This window comes from Coturnix japonica, chromosome 17 (genome assembly GCF_001577835.2).
Source record: "Coturnix japonica isolate 7356 chromosome 17, Coturnix japonica 2.1, whole genome shotgun sequence".
In the NCBI taxonomy this organism is placed as follows: Eukaryota; Metazoa; Chordata; class Aves; order Galliformes; family Phasianidae; genus Coturnix; species Coturnix japonica.
In genome coordinates, this window is record NC_029532.1 from 907946 (window position 1) to 932426 (window position 24481).

Consider the following 24481-nt stretch of genomic DNA (forward strand, 5'->3'; position numbering starts at 1 on the left):
TCAGGCATCCAGAATGATTGTCTTTTGGCGTGGGAATTTTGGGATGTGTTGTTTGTGAATTCAAATGGGAAAATCAGGAATTCATATTGGACCTTCCAGGTCAAACAGAAGCAGTAAATACATTGGAACGTGAAGGTGCCACTTTATTTAGTCTTTGGCTTCTGAAATATGTAGGCTTGCATACAAAGTTACTTGAATCTTTATGCTGTATGGTATTTCTAAGGTACTTTAAACATGGGAGTACTGAAAATTCTGTGTTGCTCATAGGTACAAAGTCAGACATGAACATGGCATATGAGAGAGCCAGGGTGCACTTCAGCCCAGAGGATGCTCCTAGCAGCCCTGTTGTGGGCAAGGTGGGTTGTTTCATTTGGAGATTCCAGCATATTTTTCACACTGTATCTCCTTACTCTGCCTCTGGACAATTTCAGTGTATCAGCCTGTTTATGAGTTATGGCATTTATTTTGTATTGGTTTGTTCTAAACTTGCAGCGCGTTTTTGGTAATAGTTCAGGTTTTTTAGTGAAGATGTTGAAACTCTCTGGAATTCTCCTTGTCTGTTCAATGCAGTCGATATTGAAGAAGACCGTGACGTTGACAAAAATTCCTTCAGCAGTTTTTCGTTACACTGGTGAGCTTGCTGCACAGGAATCCTGTAATAGCAAACCCATGGATGCCATCTTTGAAGCAGCAAAGAAAGACCTTTCAACCCTGATGAAACTTGAGGTAAGTTATTGCAGGAAAAAAAAAAAGGCCTTGTTTTTGCTTTTCATCTCATTCTGCCAGGCATAAGAACGTAAATTGTCTCCCAGATACACTATAGACCAGCTGAGTGTTTTGTTCTCTGCTCTGTTGATGTTATTACTGGGACTGAAATAAATCTGAATTATTTGGCTGTTTGAAGAGCCCGTACTGAAGTGCACTGCGTGAGCCTTTTCTCACTGTGCACACATCTGTGCAAATGAGAAGTGTGCAATTTCTGCCACACTGTAATTTCATGCTCTTGTATACTGAGTGAGTAAGCTACATAAAGGCATTCAGGCGATGCCTAGCTCTATTAATCCTCTTGGCACTGCACCTAAGTGTCTCATTTGATTTCAGAACTGAATGTCTGTGTTTGGCCATTGGCTATGAATGCGTTTCATAGCAGTGACTGTGTTCCATGCCTGTTCCAGGTTTTAAGTGCTCGATGCCCTCCCAGCTGCCATTATTGAGTTCACCTTTCCTTCTCACCTTCATGTTCAGAACGAACAAGACAGTGTTCATTGTTCCTGTGATTCTGGTTGCATCATTACATTGCTTCAGAGCTGTATCTGCTGATGGAGCTAATCACACCATTTGAAAATCATACAGCTGTCTCAATTGATCACAGATATCCCAGATTTATTGCAATTTGTGTTTTAGTAACTGAAGTGCATTGATGCTGCCAGAGGCTTTGGCACAGCTGCTGCAGCCTCCTCTTCTGGTTTAAGAGCTCTCACCAAATGACATCTGCTTTACTGCCAGCAGAACTTTAGGCACCTCAATTCTGGATTCTCACATTTCTTGTGGACGCCTGTATGTCAGCATGAAAAATGACAACCTTTTTTATAGGAAATTCTGGTAACAACTTGAGTAAAATAGAGCTGTATGCTTTCAGCTGCTCTGTTCTGCCTTGCATTCCTGTTAAGGCTGGTCTCAGGCTTTGCTTATATGTAAATGCTGTGTGTCCAGTATACAGCTGGTCATTTCCTAATTTGCCATTTCAGATCACAAGCGATAATTCCAAAATCACTGAAACTACCAAGTGCAAAACGTTTGTTTTTGAACCTAGGCAAAATTCCCCAGTAATTAACAACTAAGTGATCAGAGTTGGAGTTAATTTGGAACAGTCTAACAGGCAATCTTTTAACGTGAAGATCTAAATGATAATGTAATAGGGTAGGCTTTTTCAACTCTTGGTATTATAGCAGCTCTGGTTTCACAAGATAAGAATCTGCTGCTACATAGCTAAATGCTAGGAACAGTGCTTAAAGGTCATGGTTAATTTCTCCTGTGTGGTGTAGCACAAGTTGATTCTTCTACAGGCAATGGAATTAAAATCTAACTCTGTAATACAAATTTATATTCAATTTATTCACACCAATGAAAACTATGAATTGTTGGAGCCCTTCTCTTAAATCAGCTCAGGTATTTTATTTCTTAGCTGACTGGAGGCTTTTTAAGGTGTTGTTTTTCAGAGCAGCCAATTGCAGTGGATGAAACATCTCGATTTTAATGGCAGATGGTGTTGCTTTTTTTCATATCGTGATACAGAGAGAGGAGAGGAGAAAATGTAATATAGCAGAGTGGCATTATAATTTCCAATGACCCTTAGTTACATGACTACATAATTCAGACATTTTTCCTTTGTGTTCAATGACTTGAATTCCTCGGGACACTGTCATGGGCTCTCTTCAATCTGCTTTAACTCTTGTATATGCTTGGCTTTATCCGCAGTTATAACAGGAGTTAAATAATGCTGGAGGGCATATCTTCTGCATGGATTAGATGGGAATTGAGTCATTTCCTTTGGCAAAAAAAAATTGTCTGTCCCAGTTAATTACTGCTTTTCTTCCTAAGTGGTTTCTGCTTTCACTTCTGTATCATGAACCTCTACTAATTTATTATCTATTGTAGTAACAGGAAGGTAGAACCTTGCTGTGAAATTCACTCTGTTGTGTTTGCAGCTTTCTTTACAAGCTTCTGGTTGGGGGCTGGCAAGGAGGAGGTCCATGTAAGGAACTTTGGTTAGCTCAAACTCTGGAACTGTGCAGTGCTGAACTTGGGTCTTCTCTGTTGGAAGGGGAGATGGATCTTGTCTGTGATTCTTGTTTGTCAGCTCCTTTATTGCCTCATCAGAGAGGTTATTTCAAAAGGAGAATTTCAAGGACTGCTTGGAGGTTGTTAAGTCTCCTTCCTGCCCTCAGGCAGGATCAAATACTGAGTCAGTCCTGGTTTTGTCTGAGCTGTTCTTAATTATCTCTGGTGACACCGGCTTCACAGCTTCGGGTGCAACCTATTTCAGTACTTCAGTAGGCTTAGATACGAAGAACATCTTTGTAACGACTTTTGGAACTAATGCAGCCAAAAAAATCAATAACAGTTTACAAGTAGATCTGGTTAGGGAGCTTCTGAGTCTTTTACTGTGGGATACTTTCATAATTAAGGATTTTCCATAAGGATAGGTAATCCTATGCAACCATAAATGTGTAAATGTAGGCAAAAAAAATCAGAAATTAGTTGAGTTGATGTTGCGGAACTGAAATATTTTGACAAGTTCTTGTCAGGTTATTTTTATTGGATTTATTCCATGAAACAGTTTGGTCTCAATAAAACTTTTTTTTTCTGATGGAAATCTGTTCTTATCAGCTGTAGGTGTAAAGAAATAATCTGATTATTTTTCTTGCTCTGTTTTTCTCAACTGACTTTCTCAAGTTATAAAAGCCTGCCATGGCAGTTATAGTGGCTGTGTTCACATCTCAGCTGCAATAAGGTAATGATTGTAAGCAAGCTGTTATGCCTGCGTGCCCTGAATTGTATCTCAGTGTGCTTCCAGCTCTTGGCTAAAGCACTGCTGAATGTGGCTCCAGAGCCAGGATTTGCTCTGCTTGTTCTGATGAGGGTAACAGAATGCTCACGTTGGACCTTTACCAGGGAACCAACAATTAAATTGTACCTCTCCATCCCTTTCTCCAGGACCCTTCCTTGCTGAATGACAGAGTGACACTGCGTCAGGTTACTGCTGGGACCGTGCTGTCGAGGCAGGGAGATCAGGTGTGTGAGTGCCTCTGGGAATAGGGGGAGATACAAGAGGAGGGTCTGGCTTGGTCTTTTCTTCCTACCATAAGTGAGGAAAAGACAAACACTGAACAAAAATGCTCCCTCACTTTGGCTGATCCCAAGCCGTCTTCACTGCCAAGCAATCCCAGCTCTCAGCTTCTCCTCATGTGCAGAGTAACAGCATGGCTGGAGCTTCAGTGGAGATCTTGTACCTCCCCTCTTTACCTTTTTATGCCCCCTCATAAAAAGTGTGATGGCCAAGCAGCTTTTTGTTCTTTCCTTTTCCCCCTCATATTTTTTTATGCTGGTGCTGCACTGCAGGCCTTGGTGCCATTGCTCCACGTTATGTGTTTATAATAATACAATGGTAATAGACAAGCTTATGCAAAGCAAACAAGGGGTGGCTACAACTAGAATGCTGCTGTATTCTGTTTTGCTAAACTGCAACATCCCTCATTGTGCTGCAGTGATGACCCCACTCCCTCCATTCCCAATCCTGTTTTTATTTCTTGAGATTTTACAGATGCAGATTCAATTTTTCATAACCATGCACAGAGAAACACATTTTCCACTATTGTGGCCATTTAGTTTTAAATATTCATAACCTTTTAATAATTCACTGTCGTATTTTACTCTATCACCAAATGGTTTAAAAGCTGCAGAGGGCTTTCTGGAGAACAGATTGGCCATGATAGTACTGTTGTTGTGGTAATTGCTTTTAAAATCTTCAGGGATTTAATTGAGCTTTGTCTCTGTTTTCTCCAGGATGTTAATGTTTGCTTTGTGGTCTCGGGGATGCTTCATGTCTACCAACAGAAGGTCGACTCTGAGGAGGACACCTGCCTGTTCATCACTCACCCAGGAGAACTCGTGGGTCAGCTTGCTGTTCTCACTGGGGAACCACTGATTTTCACTATCAAGGCCAATCGAGACTGCATCTTCCTGTCTATTTCCAAGTCCCACTTCTATGAGTAAGTTCTGCCACGGAAACCTACGTTTAATTCTTTGAAGTGTATTTTATGACCCTTTTGAACCAGTAATGAGTGATTAATGTATATGCAGTGCAGTTCTACTACAATACAACTTGTAGTCAGTCAAGATAATGTATGTGAGTATTTTAAATGCTCAGATGAGCTCTGACCCATCTATCAGAAGGGTTTTTATCTTCAGCAAGAGGTAATGCAGGGAACATGGCAATATTAAATGGTGATTATCTCCTTTGTTCTAGGCTAACAGAGCATTTTGCCCAGTGGGGTGTGATTTATGACCTGAGATTCACAGACTTAACAATCCAAATAAGTGAATCTGGCCGGAGACCATCCTTTGCTGGCTTAAGCACTTTTTGGTCAGGCCGTTTCTCTGAATGCATTATTCCTTTCTGCTGGAGAACTGTATCAGTTCTATTTCTGACTGCAGCAGAGTTGATCAGCCCAGATAGGTGTTGTAAATGGGTCTTGGTGTAACTATAGGTGACAGTGCTTACCAACAGTGCTTCCTGGAGTTGTGTGCAGGGCTTCTTTGAGTTGTGTTTTCTAGGCTGCTACTATGTTATACAGTTCTGCATACTTTTTACTTTCTAAGTAATTTTGTTTGTTTGTGTCCCTAATGATTTCTACCAGAGTCTTATTCTGTAGCCTTGTTTTTCTACCTCGGGCAAAAAACTGTATTCTGCAAAGCTGAACATGCTGTTCTCAGCAATGTGCTCAGTTGACCAGCTGTATATTTGTGAGTCTGTGTGTGGGATATCAAGTATTTGATCTCAGACACAACAGGATATTACCTTATCATCATTTTGTGGACCTTTCCATATCTTTCTCTTTAAAATGTCTATAACCCTCTCACTGCATTTTACTGTCTCTATGAATCTTTCAGCATTCAGTCATTATGGTTTCTCATGAAGTCAAAGCTTCATTTCTAACTCTTGTTCCCATATTTAAAAACATCATTGCAGAGAGTCTTTCAAAAGCATCTGCCTTCTTCATCTGTAAGAAAAGACCTACTGCTAAAGCTTTGTTTCTCACTTATTATGCAAATGTTTGGTATGTAGCCCTGCCATCATAGACCTTTTCTTTCTCTCAGAATCCTGCAGGATTGAATTACATGTTTTTGTGATCTGATCTTACTGACCAGAAGTAATTTGACCAGAACCTTCATTATTCTCATTGTTCTCCAAAAACTCTTTCTTCCTTTCCTGTCAAATACATTACTTGTTCTCTGAGCTGCCCCAGAACACTGTGTATTTTTCCTCAGTAGTTAATAGGAAGGTGAAGCAGAAAGAACATGGTCAATAGTTGCTGTCAGGCAAAGAGCACAGTAATGGAAGTAGCCCATGGTGCAGAATTGCAGGTTGGATGTTGCACAACAGATGAAGTCCTTTTCACTGAAACCTTGCAGCAGGAGCCTTTCATGTGATGCTAATGTGCCTAAATAACGGTCTGTACACGTGAAGATTAAGTGCAGGGGTGACACAAGCTGATTATACAGTTTATACCTTAAATGTTTTGCTATTTTTCTAAAGTGAAATACTGAATTTACTGTGCCCACACTGCAACTGTTGGTGTCTCCTGGTGAATAATGTAGCAGAGTTGTCACCAGGCTCTTGAGGAATATGCTCAGGTTCTTAGTACTGGGAGTAGGACTCTGTCACACTTTTCCTTCAGTGAATTTCACAGTTTGGAGTCTAATGGTGTGTGTTTGCTAGAGAAGTAGAAGTGCTTTGATTTTTATATTGTATTGCTGGCCAAGCTGAGTATCAAATCATATCCACAGCCACAAGCATATCTGTGTGAGTCATAGGCTGTCATGGGCACCAGGGCAGCCCTTTCATTTTGGTATTTGGTCAGCTTGCTAACAATCATCTGAGGAACCCTTCAGCAACACACTTTTGTAATAAAGAGCTTTGGCTTTTTGTTTTCCCTATGCCTGGCATGTGCCAAGCAGAAGAGAGACATGAAAATGCCCCCCTCAATGGAAGTAAACCAAGCTGATAATGTAGAGAAAAATCCACTTTTCTTGAGCATGAGGATGGACTGTTACCTTCCATGCTAATATACTCTTGAAGCTGTATAGCACTTGATGAAATAATAAACAGCTTGGGTCTGAAATAAAAGTAGCCTCTCACCAGTTTACATTTAGAGTGCATTAAGTATTAAGATACATATCTTGAGGGAGGGAAACGTATAAATGGCTTTTATTGATCACAGCAGTCAGCCTGTGTGGGAGGAGACTTAGGGAGTGGAATAAGCCAGTAGAGTAAAAATAATGAGCTAAAGCATTCAGGAGATTTCAGGGGGTTTATTTAACCTTTAGAGCAACTGAGGAGGCGTTGTTGTAGACCAGGGTTTTTGTGATGGAATGTCTTATGGCAGTCGGATGTACTTATTGTCAAGGGAGCACTGATGCAGGAAAAAATAATGTGTATTTCAGACTTAATTTTTTGTCCCCATGTGTGGCTTTAATATAACTGCCATTTTCCTCTGTGCATGCTTTCTGTACTGGCTCTGCATATGTTTACCCACTTGTTTCTTTCTGAATTGTGCTGCTGCTTTATGAAATGCCTGTTTTATGGTAGTGTACCACGACCCTCCAAGAGCTCAATTGCTCTCAATGCTGCACAGGAACAGAAAGGATGTTGCAATGGGTGTGCATCTAGAGACGCGTGCAATCAGCTCACTGCTGTGGAGTAGCTCTTCAGAAAGAACTGGAGGGCTTACTTGGAAGGTGCCAGGTTACAGTGATCCTCATTCTGAAAGGAAAGAAAGAAAAACATTGTCTGGTGTCTGTGAGAGCTATTTACCTCAGGCGCAGCAGTCAGCGTAGTTTGCAGTTATCACTAACGGAACATTCCCAATGTTTTTCAGCTTAGAGAAGCGCTAAATTATGTGGTTTATTTAATGCTAGGGACCTTTATACATCACTCAGAAGATTCAGAATGAGATCACAAGCTTTGTTGGTTCCGGTCCTTGCAAAGGGAAAAGGGAACTGAAGGAATTCTGAGCCTGGCTCTGACTTTTTAAGAGCATCAGGCTTTACATGCAGCAAGGTTCTGACTTGAAATAACATTGGGGGGGGGAACTGGGAGCACATCTGAGAGCTGGAGAGGTGTAGAATGGCGGAGAGGGACAATCTTCAGGGCAAAATGGATGTTATCCTGAGTCAGGTCTGTTGTTTCTGAGTAGGAATATAGGAGACTGGTCCATAAATGAGCTGGCAAGGCTGTCACCCATCTCTGCCTGGATTGTCATGTGTGTACCTATTCCTTCTTTTGGGAAGTACTTAAATAACGCTTTTTGGCTTCTAGGATAATGCGAGAGCAGCCAAGCGTTGTGCTCGGTGTGGCCCACACTGTTGTAAAGAGAATGTCCTCATTTGTAAGGCAAATTGACTTTGCCCTGGATTGGATGGAAGTTGAGGCTGGGCGAGCTGTATACAGGTAAGATGTGGACAAAATTGTATGTTCTTTGTTGAATCCAACCTTAAGAATTCTGTGATTATCTAATATTCAGGAGCTATGCTTCCTTGGTGACATACAGAATAAAAACTGTTGGATTAAATTTATCTGCTATTCTATCAGGTTTTGTCTGTTTTCGTATGCTGAGCTTCTTCTTTTTCTGCAGCACACTTCAGCATTGCTTTTGTCGCTCGTCTCCAGGTGTTAAGATCCTTTTCTTCTATTCCTCATACTTCGTGTCACCTTGACATGCTTTTAAAGTGCCATAAGAGATTAAGATGTAGCCAGCTGTATGTTGTTCTGGTATAACTTCTGCATTTCCAGGGGTATGAAACTCATCTGAGTCTGAATGCTGAGTCACTCAAGGTTTTATTTTCCCTTTAGACCTGCAGAATTTCTCTGTGAATCCACATCAACCTGGCAGTGGCAGCAAGTGCCTGCTGTACCCAGCAATGGGTCTGTTGTCTCCTCCAAAGTGCACTTGCCTTCTGGTTTTCTGTATACAGACCCACCATCATCCAGTTGTTCAAACCCTGCTCATTTCAGTCTATTTCCAAATCACTTTTTAATGGATGTATTTCACTTTCCAGTTTGCTTGTTCTGTTTAAGTGTTGATTAAACTTTTCTTCATGGTCACTAAGCTTGGTAAGCAAAGATGAAGACAACCTCAGATGCGTTTGAGCAATGATAATTCACTTGATGGTCCTTTTTCCAGGCAGGGTGACAAGTCAGACTGCACATACATCGTCTTGAATGGACGACTGCGCTCAGTCATACGGATGGATGATGGAAAGAAGCACCTGACTGGTGAATATGGCCGAGGAGACTTAATTGGAGTGGTAAGAGTTTTGGAGAATGAATGGCTCAGCTGAGAAATTGGTATTGCCCCACACAAAACAAACACTCTTGCTCTCATCAGATGGTAGACTTTGCATAAGCTGAGAAGATGAGAAGTTGCTTCTATCTGGAAATTCATATGATGAGATGTGGATGGGATTATTAGACTTGTTTTAGAGAGGGGTGCCGCCTTCAGCACAAGGTTTCATAGTGGCTCAGCTATCTGCTAAGAGAGGTTGATTCCATGCACATATCTGCCCTAATGGCTGTGTTTGTGGGTGCCTTTGCAGGCACAGATGCATAAATATCATACAACTTATGTCTGAGCTACTCTGGACCTGTGTTATGACATGAGTCATTTGAAGACTTCTATGACAACTTCTGTGACTCCATGGACGTCACCTACTCCTTCCTACCCGTGGTTCCTAGGCCCACTGACTCATGCTGCCATTTGTTGAACGAATCTCAATGCTCTGTCTGTCTTTTGAAAACATGGGGGTGGATTTGTAAAGATTGCCAAGATTAATGTAGTCATTCTTTGCAGAGGGCATTAGTAAAATGACATTTTTCCTTTTTAAAAGATTTGTTTATCCCGTTCTGCAAGATCTGTTACAAGCCTTTAAAAACGTGCTGAAGGTTTTTCTGTTGTTTTCTTCTGTTTGTTTTCCACAAAATGAAGTTACTGGGAGGGCCTGGGTCCTTCCAGGAATCAAATCAGTCCTTGGTATTGGTAGTATGGGCAGCCTGTGGTGTGTGCATCTCCTAAACCTCTCCAACACCACCATGTCACACTGAGCCTTGAGCTCTAACTAAAGATACAAGACTTGTAATCGATGTATTTTTGTTTACCTTTATCTCTGATCTTTTAAGTGCTGTGTGTCATATGCATGGGAAGTGAGTATCTGTCATTTCTGCTTTCAGAAGTGAGGTCCTGAAACATGAAGGGTTTCAGACAAGATGTTAATTTTCAAACATGTGTGAGCACTCCCAAGGATTAACTTGTGGCTCGAACTGTTTTGTTCCCTCTACTGACTCAGTGGCATCTGTTCCTGAGGTCTGTCAGTTTGGGGGGCAGGGCAGCACAGGAAGATGCACTGCTAGTGCTGCAGCATAGCACACCAGTTCTGCTGTGCAGGAAATCGTGTGCTGCGCTCTAGAAATAATGGCTTGTTCCAAGTGTTTTTAGAAGCTGTTCATCTCATTGATGTTAACAGAGCTCAGTGTGCACGGCCTTTTTTCTCTCTGAAAAGTTAAAACCCAAGATAATCTGTAAATGGCTTCTGATTTCCTCAGGGATTTGCAGCACTGTCCTTTTGAAATGTACCACTGTTAGAAATGTTTAATTGCTGAGTAATCCTCAAAGGGAACGCTGGTATCAGGATTACACTTGTCAGGCTTTTATTCCTTATCAGTATTAATGCTGTCATTCACTGCCTGCTCACTAAATAGCATTTTACCCTCAGCCACAGCTCTAAAACTGGGCACGTTCCTCTCTGTTAGGGCTGGTTCCACTGGCAATTTTTGAGTATGAGATTTTTTTCCTTATTACTTGCATGTGGTCATATTCAGAGCATGAATTTTACAGTTCCTAAGCTTTAAGGCACTGAAAAATGAGAGGTTAATTCAGGATTAATGGCACCTCAGGCGCTCTGTGCACAGCTTGTATCTGTGGAAACTGGAGGCGGATGAGGTCCAGAAGTCACTTGGTATTGAGCTGGAGCACGTGGTTCTGGAAGGAGGTGTTCTCTTGCCATCTCTTGCACCGCCTGTCTTGGTAATATGTTACTAAAATTATTTTTTGCCTAGTATCTTCGGTGTGAAGTTGTAAAGACAAACAAAGATAGCAGCATTTACTGGTGGAGAAATGAGACATGGAAGCTCTGAGGAATGAGCTCACACTCACACAGCTGAAGTAGTGTCAGACTGAAATTAGAAGCTCAGCGTCCTGATTTCCAGACCTGCTTTAGGGATGTTCTTGGCTGAAGGGAAGTCATTGCTCTGAGCCGGCTGGACCTTGCTTTTCCAGGGGCTTCCTCATGATGTTGACCCACCATCAGTTCTCACACCTGCCACAATTTATTCTTTCTCTGCAACTCGTATTTTATCTTGATTTGATTCAAGTTCTGACAGCTGATGCAAGTGGGAGACCATAGCTGGAAATGGTTGTGATGCAGTTCAGCAGTCTATTAACTGGCTGCAAGAAACACAGACAGCAAACATTTAATAGCTGCTGATTTTTTGCAGGGAGGATGGATGGGAAGAGAAGTGCTCCGGGCAGCATTTAGTGTATTTGTGGACTTTTTGTTGGTTTAGGGGAGTGGAACACGTGTGTATGAGCTCCCATCTTTTCTACAGCCAGATGTAGATGGAAGTGAAGCTCAGATACACAGAGAGGTTTGCTACCAGTTCCCTTCCCCAGCTATACCCCTTCTTTTTTCTCTCCCTTAATTACATTCAGCAGTGTAACTGCACTGTCACTGCACTGCTGCTATATGCAGGCTCGGTTCTCTCTGGAGAAGCAGTAACGTGACTTCCACTGCCTTAATTACAAAAGGTAGGAAGCTTAGTCTTTGTTTTTACATACATGGATACACATATGCTAAAGTGTATATGTCTTCTTTGTATATCTCTGTGTGTGTCTAAGTCCTATATGTGAACATACGTATAAATGGAAGAGAGGTTTGGATTCCTCTTTCTGCATAGTGTAAGTGCTGGATGTCCTCAGTCGCAGGGTTAATTTGGCACACAAAGGATTGCAGAAAGTGGTTGTTAGAACAACTTTTGAGAGTACATGGTGTACCACGTTCATCTGCTGGCACTGCTCCCACAAATAGCATCGATTTGCAGCTCGTCTGGTTGCACTTCCCACTCATTCGTTGCTTCCAGCAGTATCTCCTCTGTCCTTTTCTGATACAAGCAAGTTAATGTTTTAAAACCATCCAAATTGGCTGGAGGAAATGTATTTGAGATAAGATGCGTATTTGCTTCAGGTGCAGAAAAGCTGAGGAAAGGCCTGAGAGCAGCTTGTTTAAACCAGAAGAGAACTGTTCCATGTAGTGCTTGGTTGCCCTTCATGTAACATTCATTAGGTTACACATCCGTGTTCAGTTGCAGCAGCATCATCTCCTGTCCTAACCTGGCAAGAGCATTGCTGTGACAATCCATGTGTGCATGGCTTTTGTCTTCCTGCACGGCTGTGCTGGCTCCTGGGCTGTGTGCTGCCCTTAGCTGCATGGCTGCCTTGTTTTCCTTTTTCCACAAGCCTCCTAAACCATCAGCAGATGTCAGTGTTGACATTTCATCTTATGCTTCCTCTGGTGTATCTACACTTCCTCAGGTGGTGTATTTCATCTCTGTGTCCCCTGGTGTCCTGTGGCCTCCCCTGTTCCTCAAGGTGCTTGTTTCTGGTCTGCTAATTCTTGCCAAAGTGTCTTGAGAGAGCATGAAAACATTAAAGCATGCAAACACCAAGCTGTGCAGCAGCTGGGGTTGTCATGAAGAGAGATTTGGAAGATGAAGTTAATTTAAATCATGGGGTTCAGACCTTCTCAGGGCTTTGTGCTGTCAAAGATGACTGCTTTTTGTGAGCTCACAGCAAAGAAAAGATGGGTATGAGAAAAGAAACATGATTATTTAGGTGAATAAAAGATTATTGGGGTGAAATAACAGCTATAGAGGAGGAGAGGCTGAAAGCACTGTATTGTACACATGGATAGGAAGGGAATGCATGAAAGAACTTAAAGAGCATATGAATTTAGTGCTGGTTTAAGACAGGCTAACCTGAAGGAGCCCTGGTTTTGATCAAGTTCTCCTCGATGTATCTGAGGTGCCTCCAGCTTAACATGTGGAGAGCTGTGTGTCCTTCAATGGGACTATTCACCCAGTCTCAGAACCATAGGGCTTAGGAAGGACCTGTGGAGAGCAGAGTCCACCCCCCAGCTGAAGCAGGTTCCTCGCAGTAGGAGGCTGTGCATGCTGAAGTTTAGCAAACGTTGAAAGTGTTTTGTTGGATGTGGCTCAAAAAGGAATTTGCAGTAATTAGAGCAGCTCACAGCAGACGGGCACTCGCTGGATGTTACTTTCCAACTGTGCAATTTGGAGGGAGCTGGAGGAACTGCCAGGGATGATTGTTGAAAGTGGAGTCAGAAGAGGTCGTGAGAATATGAATTGCTTTCTTCCCTTGTTTTGAAGGATTTATAGCACTTTTTCTTTGTAAAAGCTTGTAAGCCAAGGTTGTGAATCATTGGCATCGTACGTGATGCATCATATGTGTTTTTATCACTATTTAATGCTGAATTAGGAGAAGATGGAAAAAAAAAGCCTGTCAGAATTAACTGGAAGAAACAGTAAAAAGAGCATAGGTCTGTCTGCGGGTTTTTTCCTCTTTTTGTTGGCATTAGCAGCAACAGAACTGCAGCAGTGAAGGAGGGACCACCTTCTGTGTGAAATGTGCCTTCGATTACGAGGACCACAGAATAACACTGGTGATTTCCATGTGCTCCTCAATGCAAATTGTTAATAGCACTCACAGCATCACTTTGTGCATCTCTTAGAGGAGGTGGAATAAAGGCAATGTTGGGCAGAGTTCTGAGGATCTGATGGGGGTAGAAGAGAGGGAACATTAGTTGTATTTATATGTAGTGCTTGGTTGAATTTGAAAAGAAATAGGGAAGAGGGCATGGGTACTTTCTTACACCTGAACAAATATTGTGGCTGTGTTGTGTGTTGGGCCAGTTGATGGCTGTTTGATGTTTGTTTTATTTTAGTGATTGAAATCCTTAATCTGCTTTCAGAACGAGGAAGCTTAATGGCAGATTGGAAAAACTGAGGTCAAAAGCTGGTAGTAGGGATCAGAGATGAACAGAAGATATTACACAACCATTGGGGTAACCCTAAAGGGGACAGGGATGGCATAACCTCACCCCACAGCCTGTGTTATTGGTTTCAAACGTCATCATGTAACAGATGTCACTGAACAAAAACCAAAGGCCATGTCTTGCAAAATGGAGTTAATTTACATTTATGTGTGAGGTTGTTCACACACAACACAATTGTGGTTGAATTAAGTTCCTCTGACCCGGCTATTTTAAAGAATTAGTGATACAAGCAGGCTGGTCTCAGCCTGCTGGACCTATTGCGAGTGCTGTTGCCATGTGCATTGCCCATTTAGTGCATGTGCAGTCTTCCAAGAATTCACTCTTGTTGTAAGTGGGGTCACGGAGCTGCGTGTTTTAAGTGAATCTACTCATACTGTAGGTAGAAGTACATGTCTGGCACAGCTCTACCAGCACACCATGTGCAATCCCCCACCTCAGCTCTGAGCACCAGTTGTGTAGGGGAGACTTTACGTCTGCTGGAATTTGCTGTAAACAGAAACTACGCAACAAAATCTGTAAAAAGCATTTACAGGCTGATATGTTATTTTCTTCTGTTTCTGCTGGGCAACTTACAATGGGAGTTAGTGCTTGTTTTTCTTCAGAGTGCCCACGAATTGCAGCTGGGGAGGAGATTTTGTTTTTGTGTTCATCTCGGTGATTACAGCTGGTACAGACGCCGCTGTTTTTTTTCCTGTATGCATGATGTATGGATTTTAAACCCCATAAACACTGCCTGGTGCTGGAACTTGCAAAAGTGCACTGGGCTGTTACTAAGCAATTAAGTGCTGCAGCTCACGCCTGAGCTCCGAGTGACGCCATCTCTCCTAGCAGGCGATCTCATTAGTGAGTGTGGAAATGTTTCACCAGGGGATTCGATTTCTGCATTTCAGAGCACCACGGGGGCTGGTGCTGGGTCCAGGGCTGTGCAGATGGTACAGGAGGGGATGGGGCACACAGCTGCACTTTGCATCCTCGTCTATGTTGTGTCAGTTCTTTTCCTGCGAAGGAGAACGTCTCAATATCAGTTTTCATAGCACCATTGTTTTCTTCAAACTTCTATTCTCCATAAATTAACTTTCTAAATGAAGTGATCAGATGCTGTATTCAGGTTGCTGCATAATGTGATGTGTTTTTGTGTTTATGGGGAAGAGCAAAGCCCTCTTCTGTCAAAATGTGCGGGTTTGCTCCTCTTCCCTTTTTCAGGAGCTCTCACTTGTTTTAAGGTTGCTGCTATTCAGCTTCTGGGACTGAAACAAACATACTTCAGGGTGATGGTTGGTGAGGGGAGGGTGAACAAAGAAAGAAAAAGCAGTAGGGAACTGGATTTTCCTCCTTCTTTCAGATGACTTTATTGCAATTAGAAATGAAGGATTAAAAGATACAGCAAAAAGATTTAACTTCTGTTGCTATGAGAGTGCAAGACAGCGGAACACCTGTCTGTGAGATTTGGATTGCATAGATATTGCTCCCTGCTGCAAATGGATGTGCCTTTAGGAAGCTGCCTCTGTAAGGGCTCCTGGGGGAGCAGGGGGAGGTAATATTCTGTTTGCACTGTAGGTGACCAAAAACTATGATAGTCCCATTTTTGGGATGTTTGGTTTCTTCATTCTGACATGGTGTTTTTATAATGCATTAGATGTTATCTTTAATGTTTTGGCTCTGTTCTCTTTCAGGTAGAGGCGCTAACCCATCAGCCTAGAGCCACAACAGTTCATGCTGTCAGAGATTCAGAACTTGCCAAACTCCCAGAGGGAGCCCTGACGTCTATCAAACGCAAATTCCCCCAGGTAGGAAAATTACCACTATTTTCTGTCTGCATCAAATGATATCTTGGGAACTAAATCTCTCCATTAGCACAGAGCCCTCTGGATTGTTTGGTTTTTTGTTGTTTTTATTTTATTTTTATTTGCATGATTGATGCTTTCTCAGAAAATGTTTTTTCTGTATCAATCTGATCTGATCTATTCCAGACTTTCACTGCCTTCTCTCCCTTTATTCTCTATATATCTGGAGTAAGTTCACACTACTACCTATGCACATCCTGCATTTATAGTGGAAATCACTTAGTGGTATTAGCAATAAATGACAGTTTGATCTTTCACATCACTTTGAAATGTTGTTATTCACGTGTCCTACTCACTAGGACTCAAAGTCAAGCCTTGATTATACATACTTTTATTTCCCGAGTATTCATACTGGGGAGCTGGTGTTCTTCCCCCCTTTCTGCCATCCATCCTCATTCCACAAACTGCCGCCATCTCTTTATGTCCTGAAGACTGTGATTGCTCCCTTGAATCCATCAAGTCATTCATCTTCTTTAATTCACTTGACATTATACCTCTCTCCTGCAAATTTAAGAGAGACAGACTTAAAATTTAATTGTTTTTGTCCCTAAGTGCATCACGGGCATTAAGCACTAAGTCTTTTAACTAGCCTTAAAGGCAATGCTTTAATGCTGTTACCTCAAATAATTTCTTTTCCTCTCTTTAAGACACGCAGTTATTTTACTAGATTTCTTAAAAAGCTGCCAAAGCAACAAGCCTGGTTAAAACACTGATGTTAGTTTGTCTTTCTAAGACCAAAACACCATTTAGGAGATAGTTTGTTGCTTGTTTTTTTTTGGTTTTTTTTCAGTTGTGAGTTAGAAGGTCTGTATTTGTGCATTCTCACATTACAAAAGCTTAGAGGTTTTTGTCTGTGTTAATTCTGGAGAGTTTCATCACTGTGAGTGTTCGGGATCTTCCTGATTTCCATGTAAGCATAATATTTGCTGCAACCTTTTTGGACTTCTCTCATTAGATACTAAGTCACTCCTGGATCACTGAATCTTTCCTGAATAGTTTGCTGATTCTTTTCTTGTCTGTTCAGCTTAACAGATTTATTGCCCACGTTTATGAATTGGTAGCAATAGATGGTTTCTTGTACATAATTAGCTACAAACCGGGCAGGGATAGCAAGGCACGCTGCTTGAGCTGCCCTTTCGATATTGCTCTCCTTGCTGACTGAACAGGAGATGAGGAAATGAGCCAGTTGGAGTTTCAAACCACCTTTCTCCTTACTCATCCTTTCTTGATAATTTTAAATGTTACCCGTAGACATTTAAACCGTGAATTACTAGCAAGCCCTAAACGTTTATGTTCAGTAATATCTTGAATGCTGAGCTGCACAAAGGCTGGGCTCTGATTCTGCGGTTTTATCACGGGCAATAATTAATTTCTGTGTCTCCACTCTTTCCATTTCTTGTTCTATCAAAGGGCAGAATCTCTTTCCCCCAGATGGTACTCTATAGAGCTGTGAATCTTTCCAGTTTGCAGTTGAAGCTGAACCACCGTGCTGTATTTATAGTACAATTCAAATACTCGCTTGTAATAGAAAGCAAATAATTCTCCTGTATCTTCAGAAAACATTCCATCAGCCTCAAATTCCTAACCTTTTGAGGACTGAATTTTGGAGGACCATAGACTTGCCTATAGTTTAGCTAATTATTTGTAATGGAACAAAAGGAAAAGTTGCCTCTCAAAAGAGGCTGTTAGAAAACCATGTTATTTGCTGCTGCTGTTTGAGATCCCCGTGTTCTGAGATTAATACTAAACCAGTGTTGAAATTTGGAGGGCTTCTGTTTTCATTATGGGCTGATTTTTGAACAAGCATTAGAATTAGAGCAGCATGAGAGACCTTAAGCAGGGGATTTGTTGGCTTTGGGCTGTCTTAAGAAAACAAATGTTTGTATGATCTCAGAGTCCTTGTGTCTTTTTGTCTGTAAGATCCATTAGATAAAAGAGAGGAAGGATAGAATTGAGAGAGAACTCAGTGAAGGACCAAAACAATTGGCTAGAAAGTTTGAGATCTACCAGGAAGTATGGAGTCAGTGGTGAAGTTCAGGGGCTGTAATGGAGAGAAGTCTTTGAGCTGGAAACTACTAAACTGCATTCAGGGAAGGCTCCTGGCAGCAGTTTCCTAGAAGAAGAATCCAGGGATCACAGAGTTGTTCAGGTTGGAAAAGACCTTCAAGATCATCAAGTCCAACCACAGGGGTGATAGAGATCAAAAGCTGAATGTGCCTCTACAGTGCTTGTCCCATGGTGGAAAATATAACTCTGTTATTAAAATGGAGGGGAGAAATCCTTGCATTCTTCCTGACATTGGAAAAGCTTCAGCATCAGCCTGTGGCAGCGTGCTTCCAGGAAGAGACAGACCAAATGATGAGAGGAAGAGGCAGATCAAATGATGAGAGGCTAAAGGATCAAAGGATGGTAGGCTGGTATTTGGAAATATTAACCTCCAAAGGCAAAAAGATTGAAAGGTTAATGGAAGAAATGATAGCTATTTTCAAGCATATATGGTTATCTTCTGATAGAAAGGGCGCAAATTACTCACTGTATTGAGACAGGGCAAATGGTAGTGTACTGAAATTGCAGCAGCTGGATATTGGGAAAAGGCTGCATCTGCTTCCTGGAAAGGTTACAAGGTTGTTACTTGTTTTTATGACCCCTTAAAAAATCATGATGTTTGAGGTGGTGTTCAGTGCTGAGCGCAGGGATGAGCCGGGTGAGCTCTGTGCTGTGTTCCCTCTGGTTGATGTGGTAGAAGGATTTATGTGCAGGGTGTGTGGTGTTCTCCCTGTCCAACCAGAAGGAATGCAGTAATGAAGGGACAGCAGGTGCAGTTGTTTTGGGATGACCAACTAGGATGCAATAACCAGCGTGTGGTTCTGTGGAATGATGGAGGATTTCCCTCTTAGTTTTCTTGTATAGGGGAGAAAAAACAAAACTGAATCAGAACAAACTGTGCTTCTGTCAAACGTGTGTGTCCCTGTCTGAGTGAGGAGGTTCTGCTCACTTCAGTGTAGTTTGGGGGAGCAATGATCAACCACTGGTGCTTGTTCCCTAGGTGAAATGCTCAGAGGAATCTCACAGCAGAATTGCTCTTGTTTTAGGCTCTATGGAGGAGCACCAAATGGCCAAAACAGCCAAGAGTTGTGCAGTCTCTGAGATAGAATTAGCCCTTCAATCAGTTTCTTTTGAGCATGTGAGTGGTGAAGATCCCTTTAATTCCAATAGGGGAGAGGCTTCATCCCGCATGTTTTTTGCCAGTCCTGTTATTTGTCGCTGATCCACCAAGCAATTGAACTCTTGAATACATTAGCAGAAAAATCTACCTGATATGTGAGAGAATTGCAAACATGAGTTATGCTTGTTCACATCAGCAATGAGAAATGATTGAAATCACGCTCTGTTTGTCCTTACATTAATTCACATTCCTTGAGCTGTGCTGCGCAGCTGATGCTCAGAGATGCACCATCTGTTTGCCTTTTTTTTTTTCCCTCTTCTTTCCTGTACATCTGCTTTGGTCCTGTTATGGACAGGACAGTGGATTGCAGGGGTCTTTGTGACCTGCTCTGGCTGCTGTTATTCTGGGGGATGAAACAGATGGGTGAGCATGGGGAATCTCACCCAACCTGTCAGTAACAGCCACGTTTTCAGAGTACGTGCCCACAGTGCCAGCTGTTGATTTCTAGATCCTGCTCAGTATGCACGGAGTCAAATCTGGCTCCTCAGGAAAACGTCCCAACCTTGAGTTGCTCTGGAAAAGGCACCCTGAAGGTCCACAGTGCAGAACATCTCCTTGGGCATCTCAGGAAGCTAACCTGGGCCACAGGTGAACTGCCTGTCTGCAGCCATGGGGGCACTCAGCCCTCCAGAGCATTTGCTCCTCTGACAGCCTCAGAGCCTGCTTCTGGTGCTTCTCAGAGCTTTACAGAGTTGCAGGAGCGAAATGGAATTGATTCTTTCTATTTTCATCACTGCTTTCAGTTCTGAAAAGTAGGACGGAGAGTTAAGCTCACGATTTTTGGCACCGTGGAGCAGTTCTGAATCAGTAGCAAGAGTGCAGAATTTGTTAACAGATTAGAGATATTCTAACATCAGTGTGGAACTTGGATCGCATTTCATAGTTTATCTTTGCCTGTCCTGAGCTGAGATTGTTATTGTAGCTTTCTGTAACTAACTCAAGATGTAGACCTGCCATCGCTGATGGAAGTTGTGTTGAGAAATTGCTTTGGCGCTGAGGAGAAGTGAACTGTAAGACAACCTTCTGCATGCTACAAATGCGCTCGAGAAATTGCAGAGCTTTTCTGCATCTTCCTTTTTAACTCTCTAAGTCTGCCCTCGGGATTTAAATATATTCAGATCTCATCATCCATCTTTAGCAGTGAGGTTTGCTGTGTCTGTCTGCCTGTTTTAACCGGAGCTTTTTGGATCTTTCCCTAGAGTTATCTGCCTTACAAAGTGAGCTCAGTAACGTGCGCTCCTTTCAAAGCTCTTCCCCCCAGCACTGTGGGTATTGCACATCGTGTTATTCAAGCTTGATGTAGCACTATGCAATAGGTCAGGAGAGGCCACGCTTCTGGATTCTTCCTGGTTAGTTTTTCTCCTGGCCCATTAAAATAAGTTTTCCTTGACAGTGGGAGAAGCGGATGTGAAAAGGAGCAAAGAGAAGCGTTCAGCAGAAGTGTAGTCACTGACTGCAGCTCCCCGAGGTGAGGCAGGCAGCGGTGCATGCTTACTCATTGCACTGATGTGAGACTGACATTCTTCTTCAAGTCATGATTGATCACAGGCATTAGAAGTTCGAACAACCCCAGGATCAAGCTTCGGTTCCTCCGTGTGCCTTGTAAAGGTGCCAGGAATGGTTGCATTTAGGATTTGCTTTGTCACTGCGGTTCTTGAGCCCTTTGAGTTTTAATCCGAGACCCCCTGCTGAGCTCCCTGGTTCTGTGAGGAGCGGATGTTTTGTAGGCTAACTGCTGTGGGAGGGAGCAAGCTTTGATTGTGGTTTTATGAAGCTGATGAGCTGATGCGCCTCTCTTCCTCCCTTGTGCTCCCACCCCTAAAAGCCTTCAGAGAGCTGGTAGAAAATAATCTCCAGTCCTGGAATGAGCTTTACAGAAATGGAACCGCTATTGTGTGAGTTTGTATAGATAAAGTGGCTATTATTACTATTTTACCCCAATTGCGCTTACTTTGTAGAACAGAAGACCCTTGGTAGCCCTGTTTTCCACACTAGCTTATTCAAGTTGGGTCTCTGTGTGGTAGAGAACCCATTTACTTGTCCTTTAACTAAATCAGATGTATGTGCAGGTCTATAATACCATGCTCTGGAGGTGCCAATAAATTGTTATTTAATGTTTAAACTAAAAGTGGTCTGTCGGTTGCCTGTTTTGAAGGCTTAACTTTTAAATACACTTCATATATATTTCTCAACTTCAAAGTCAGATGAAAATACATCGCTGTGCTGCAAGGAATTTTATTCACTGTGAGAATGCTGTTCTTTTGGGTGTGCATGATGTTAGAGGATCCGCTGGAGAGGATCAGAATAGACTTGGAAAGGAAACCACCCTCAGATTTGTAGGGCTCTGTGGCGGTTGGTTGTTGTATGAGATCCAAGCTGTGCATCAGGCTGGCTCCCTGGCTGCCTCAGCCAAAGCTGGCTTCCCAAAGCAGCAGCCTGCAGGCAGGCAAGAAGACACCACTGACAAGGAATAGGACTGTCTCTTGGCTTTCTTGCAAAGGTTTTTTTGTGCCTTAAGTGTACAAAACAACATACGGTTAAACCTGATCCTTAGGTTAGATTTTTTTTTTTCCCAAGCCTTTCAGCAATCACAAAATATTAATAAGTGATGGAAGAGTTGGACTCAATCTATGGTGCTGTGATTGGTTTGCCTTTTGTACCCTGAGGAGCAGCATGCTGCTTTATGATGCTCCAACCCACCTCACCTCCTTCCCCACCTTGGGGTGAGGATGTACCCATGCAGTGAAGGGTGGGGGCAGAACCAGGACAGCTGACCCAGACCGTCCAAAGGGACACTTGTTTACAATGGAATTCGCATTAAAATCACATTCACAAGGGCTTAATGTAAAGCAGATCTAGAGTTTCACCATTTTATAGGAAGAAAAGCATTAGCTAGACTCTAGCTTTGGAAGGAGAGAGACAGCAGGCTGAAATATTTCAGGGTATTACAGGAAATAGGGCACTGCAGGGTAATGGCAGCTATTCAAGTGTGGGAATTACCTGAGTGTGAAGCAGGTAGCTCAGGAGAATACCCGACACCTCAGGTGGATGGGGTGCCAGCTGGGTGCCTGCACCACTGCTGTGCTGGAATCCTGCCTGGCCCCATGGCTGAATGAGATTTGTATGGAAGCTGATGTGACTCATCTGAAGGTCAGAGAACACGGTCCCCTTGGGAATGGGAGGTTCAATCCCTGCCCTGCAATGCAGAGGCTGCAGGTCTTTTCTGTAATTCAATATTAGTTAAACAGATGGGAAAATTAATGACTTGCCACAACCTCTGCACCAAGTGCAGACATTCAGTGCGAGGCAGTGGGGGCTGCTGGGCTCACCTGGGTGGGTCTTTCTCAGCATGGAGCTGTGTCAGGAACAGCAAACACAGCTCTGGGGAACTGAGGTGGAAAATGGCAAGTTAGGAGGTGGTGAAATGGCAGTTGTGAACTTTGAGTCATTTTACAGCTTAGAATGGTGGCACTGTGACTAGGAGGGTATTATCCCATGCAAGGATGAGTTCAATCTGCAGCATGGTGATTTCATCTGTGTAGCCCTATCCGTGCCTAGGCTTACAACAGAAGTGCCTAATTGAAGTCTCTGCTCATTATTGGTTCAAGTGATTAACTGCAATTACCTGAACAGGATTTATTCGCTCCAAGCCTGGTTTGTAATCATGAGGAATGGTAGATTTAACTGCCTCACAAACTAAACCATGCTTGCCTCTCTCCATAATGTGAGGGATCGAAAAGTTGCATTTACTTTGCAGGCAATTAATTACTGTGGCCTCATTTAGAAACGTCCTGTTGTTCTTAGATAAATCTGAGTTCTATCTTGCTGCCTTTTTTGCAGTGCAGATTTTTCTTCAAACCAAAGTCAAACCTTAAATCCTAACAGTGCTTCTGTGCCAGCAGATTGGGCTGCAGCTGTGTCTGTGGGAGCAAGGCATGTCTTAGAGGTGCTAGGAGAGACTGAAATCCAGGGCTGAATGCACCAGGCATCTCTGTCTGTGCTGGAAGGGATTCCAGGAACGGGGCTGCAGTGGGAATGAGACCATTTTGCATAGCAGGTTCCCAGCAGCACTGTGAGATTTCCTGCTTTCTCACCTCTGCTTCCCCTTGCAACCAGTTCCAAGTGTTTCTCCTTCAGGGTGCACCAAAGCAGGTAACACAGGGATGTCTGCTCCCAGGTGCCTGCCAGTGCCCAGTTAGCAGAGCCGTGGGTTTAGGTTGGTCATTGAAGCTTGGATCTATTGTCGATGAAGAAGTCTGATTTCTAATGCCTTTTTCCCCAAGCTGATGGACAAACCTTTGTTAGGGAAAAAATCATTGCCTTTTTTTCTCTTTCTTGTGAAAGAAAATGTATAATGTAGGTAATAGAGAACTCCAAGGAAATTTGAGGCCAGTTCTTAGCTACCATCTCAAATTGATGTTCCTTCAACGTTGCCATGACTGCGACAGAGTGACTCATCCTGTTATGGTGAGCAATTTGCTTGTCTTACAAAGTCACCGGGGAAATAATTTTCCCATATCTATATGTACCAAGGCTGCAAGGCTTGCTTTTGCAAACAAGACAAATAATATTTCCTGGTACTACAAGCAGCCAGCTGGAAAATGAGACCAATAGGTTCTATTCTTAGTTCTGTCATTAACCTTGGACATTTTCTTTAACTTCTCCTTAGCTGCCCGTTATAAATACAGGAGTTGGTTTTAGAACGTAATTAAAATGCTGATGTATAAAGTCATCCAGAAGAGTAAAATGTAGTTAAGTAATACTTCCAACACTGCTGAAGTCCCAGAGTTTACCGGTGGGTTGGCAGGTGGGGGTGGTGATGCTCCCAAGAAATCTCTGTTTAATATATTAAAGCTATGAGGTCTCTCATTCTGTGTCAGCCTCTTTTGAGGTAGCACACATGGTAATTCAGGTGGGAAGCTGAGCTGTCACAGTGCTTAGACCGCCTTGTATTTGGGGATGAATCCTGCAGTGCTTGCTCCTTGTGGAGCAGTGTGTCCCTTTGGCTGAGAGCTGGGGCTGCCATTTGCTGCTGCCCATTAGTTTGGAGATGCTTTGTGATTTCTGTGGGCTTTTGTTCTTGTTTTCTGTTTTGCTTTTTGATGCCCTGCTGGGGAACAGACTGTGAATTGTTTGCCTGGGGGAGAATGTCTAATGATTACTCTGATTCTGAACGCATTTAAGTATCTCATTTCTTACTTGGTAAAGCATTTGTGTGGAGATCTTTCAGAATAAACAGTGCATGTTTCAACTCTGCCATTGATTGATATTGCAATTATTAGCCTTCTGCTGTCCAGATTATTGGGAAATATTGATTATTGGTGCTAGAGACAAGCTCGGGAGTTTTGCTTGGCTGTGAGAATAGTGGTTTCTATCAGCAAAAGTCCTCAGGGTAACTAAGGGAGGAGAGAAAAGTCTGTCAGCTCCAAGGGACCTCACAGATGTG

The 24481-nt window shown here is 42.7% G+C and overlaps 1 protein-coding gene and 1 long non-coding RNA gene across 5 annotated transcripts in view; one reads left to right on the plus strand and one right to left on the minus strand.

Annotated features, from left to right (window-relative positions):
• The window catches only part of PNPLA7 (patatin like phospholipase domain containing 7), a 76173-nt gene that overhangs the window by 13215 nt on the left and 38477 nt on the right, over positions 1–24481 (plus strand). For all 4 annotated transcript variants that reach the window (XM_015878607.2, XM_015878606.2, XM_015878611.2 and 1 more), the window contains exons 14-20: positions 268–356; positions 571–726; positions 3718–3795; positions 4567–4772; positions 8102–8233; positions 8967–9090; positions 15639–15752. In XM_015878607.2, coding sequence (XP_015734093.1) covers positions 268–356; positions 571–726; positions 3718–3795; positions 4567–4772; positions 8102–8233; positions 8967–9090; positions 15639–15752 — 899 coding nt within the window. The remainder of the gene's footprint in view (positions 1–267; positions 357–570; positions 727–3717; positions 3796–4566; positions 4773–8101; positions 8234–8966; positions 9091–15638; positions 15753–24481) is intronic.
• On the minus strand, positions 9088–22144 carry LOC107321605. The gene is made up of 3 exons (XR_001558606.2): positions 22036–22144; positions 16139–16310; positions 9088–14963 (listed from the first exon to the last, which is right to left on the minus strand). It is a non-coding gene; the product is annotated as an uncharacterized LOC107321605 (long non-coding RNA).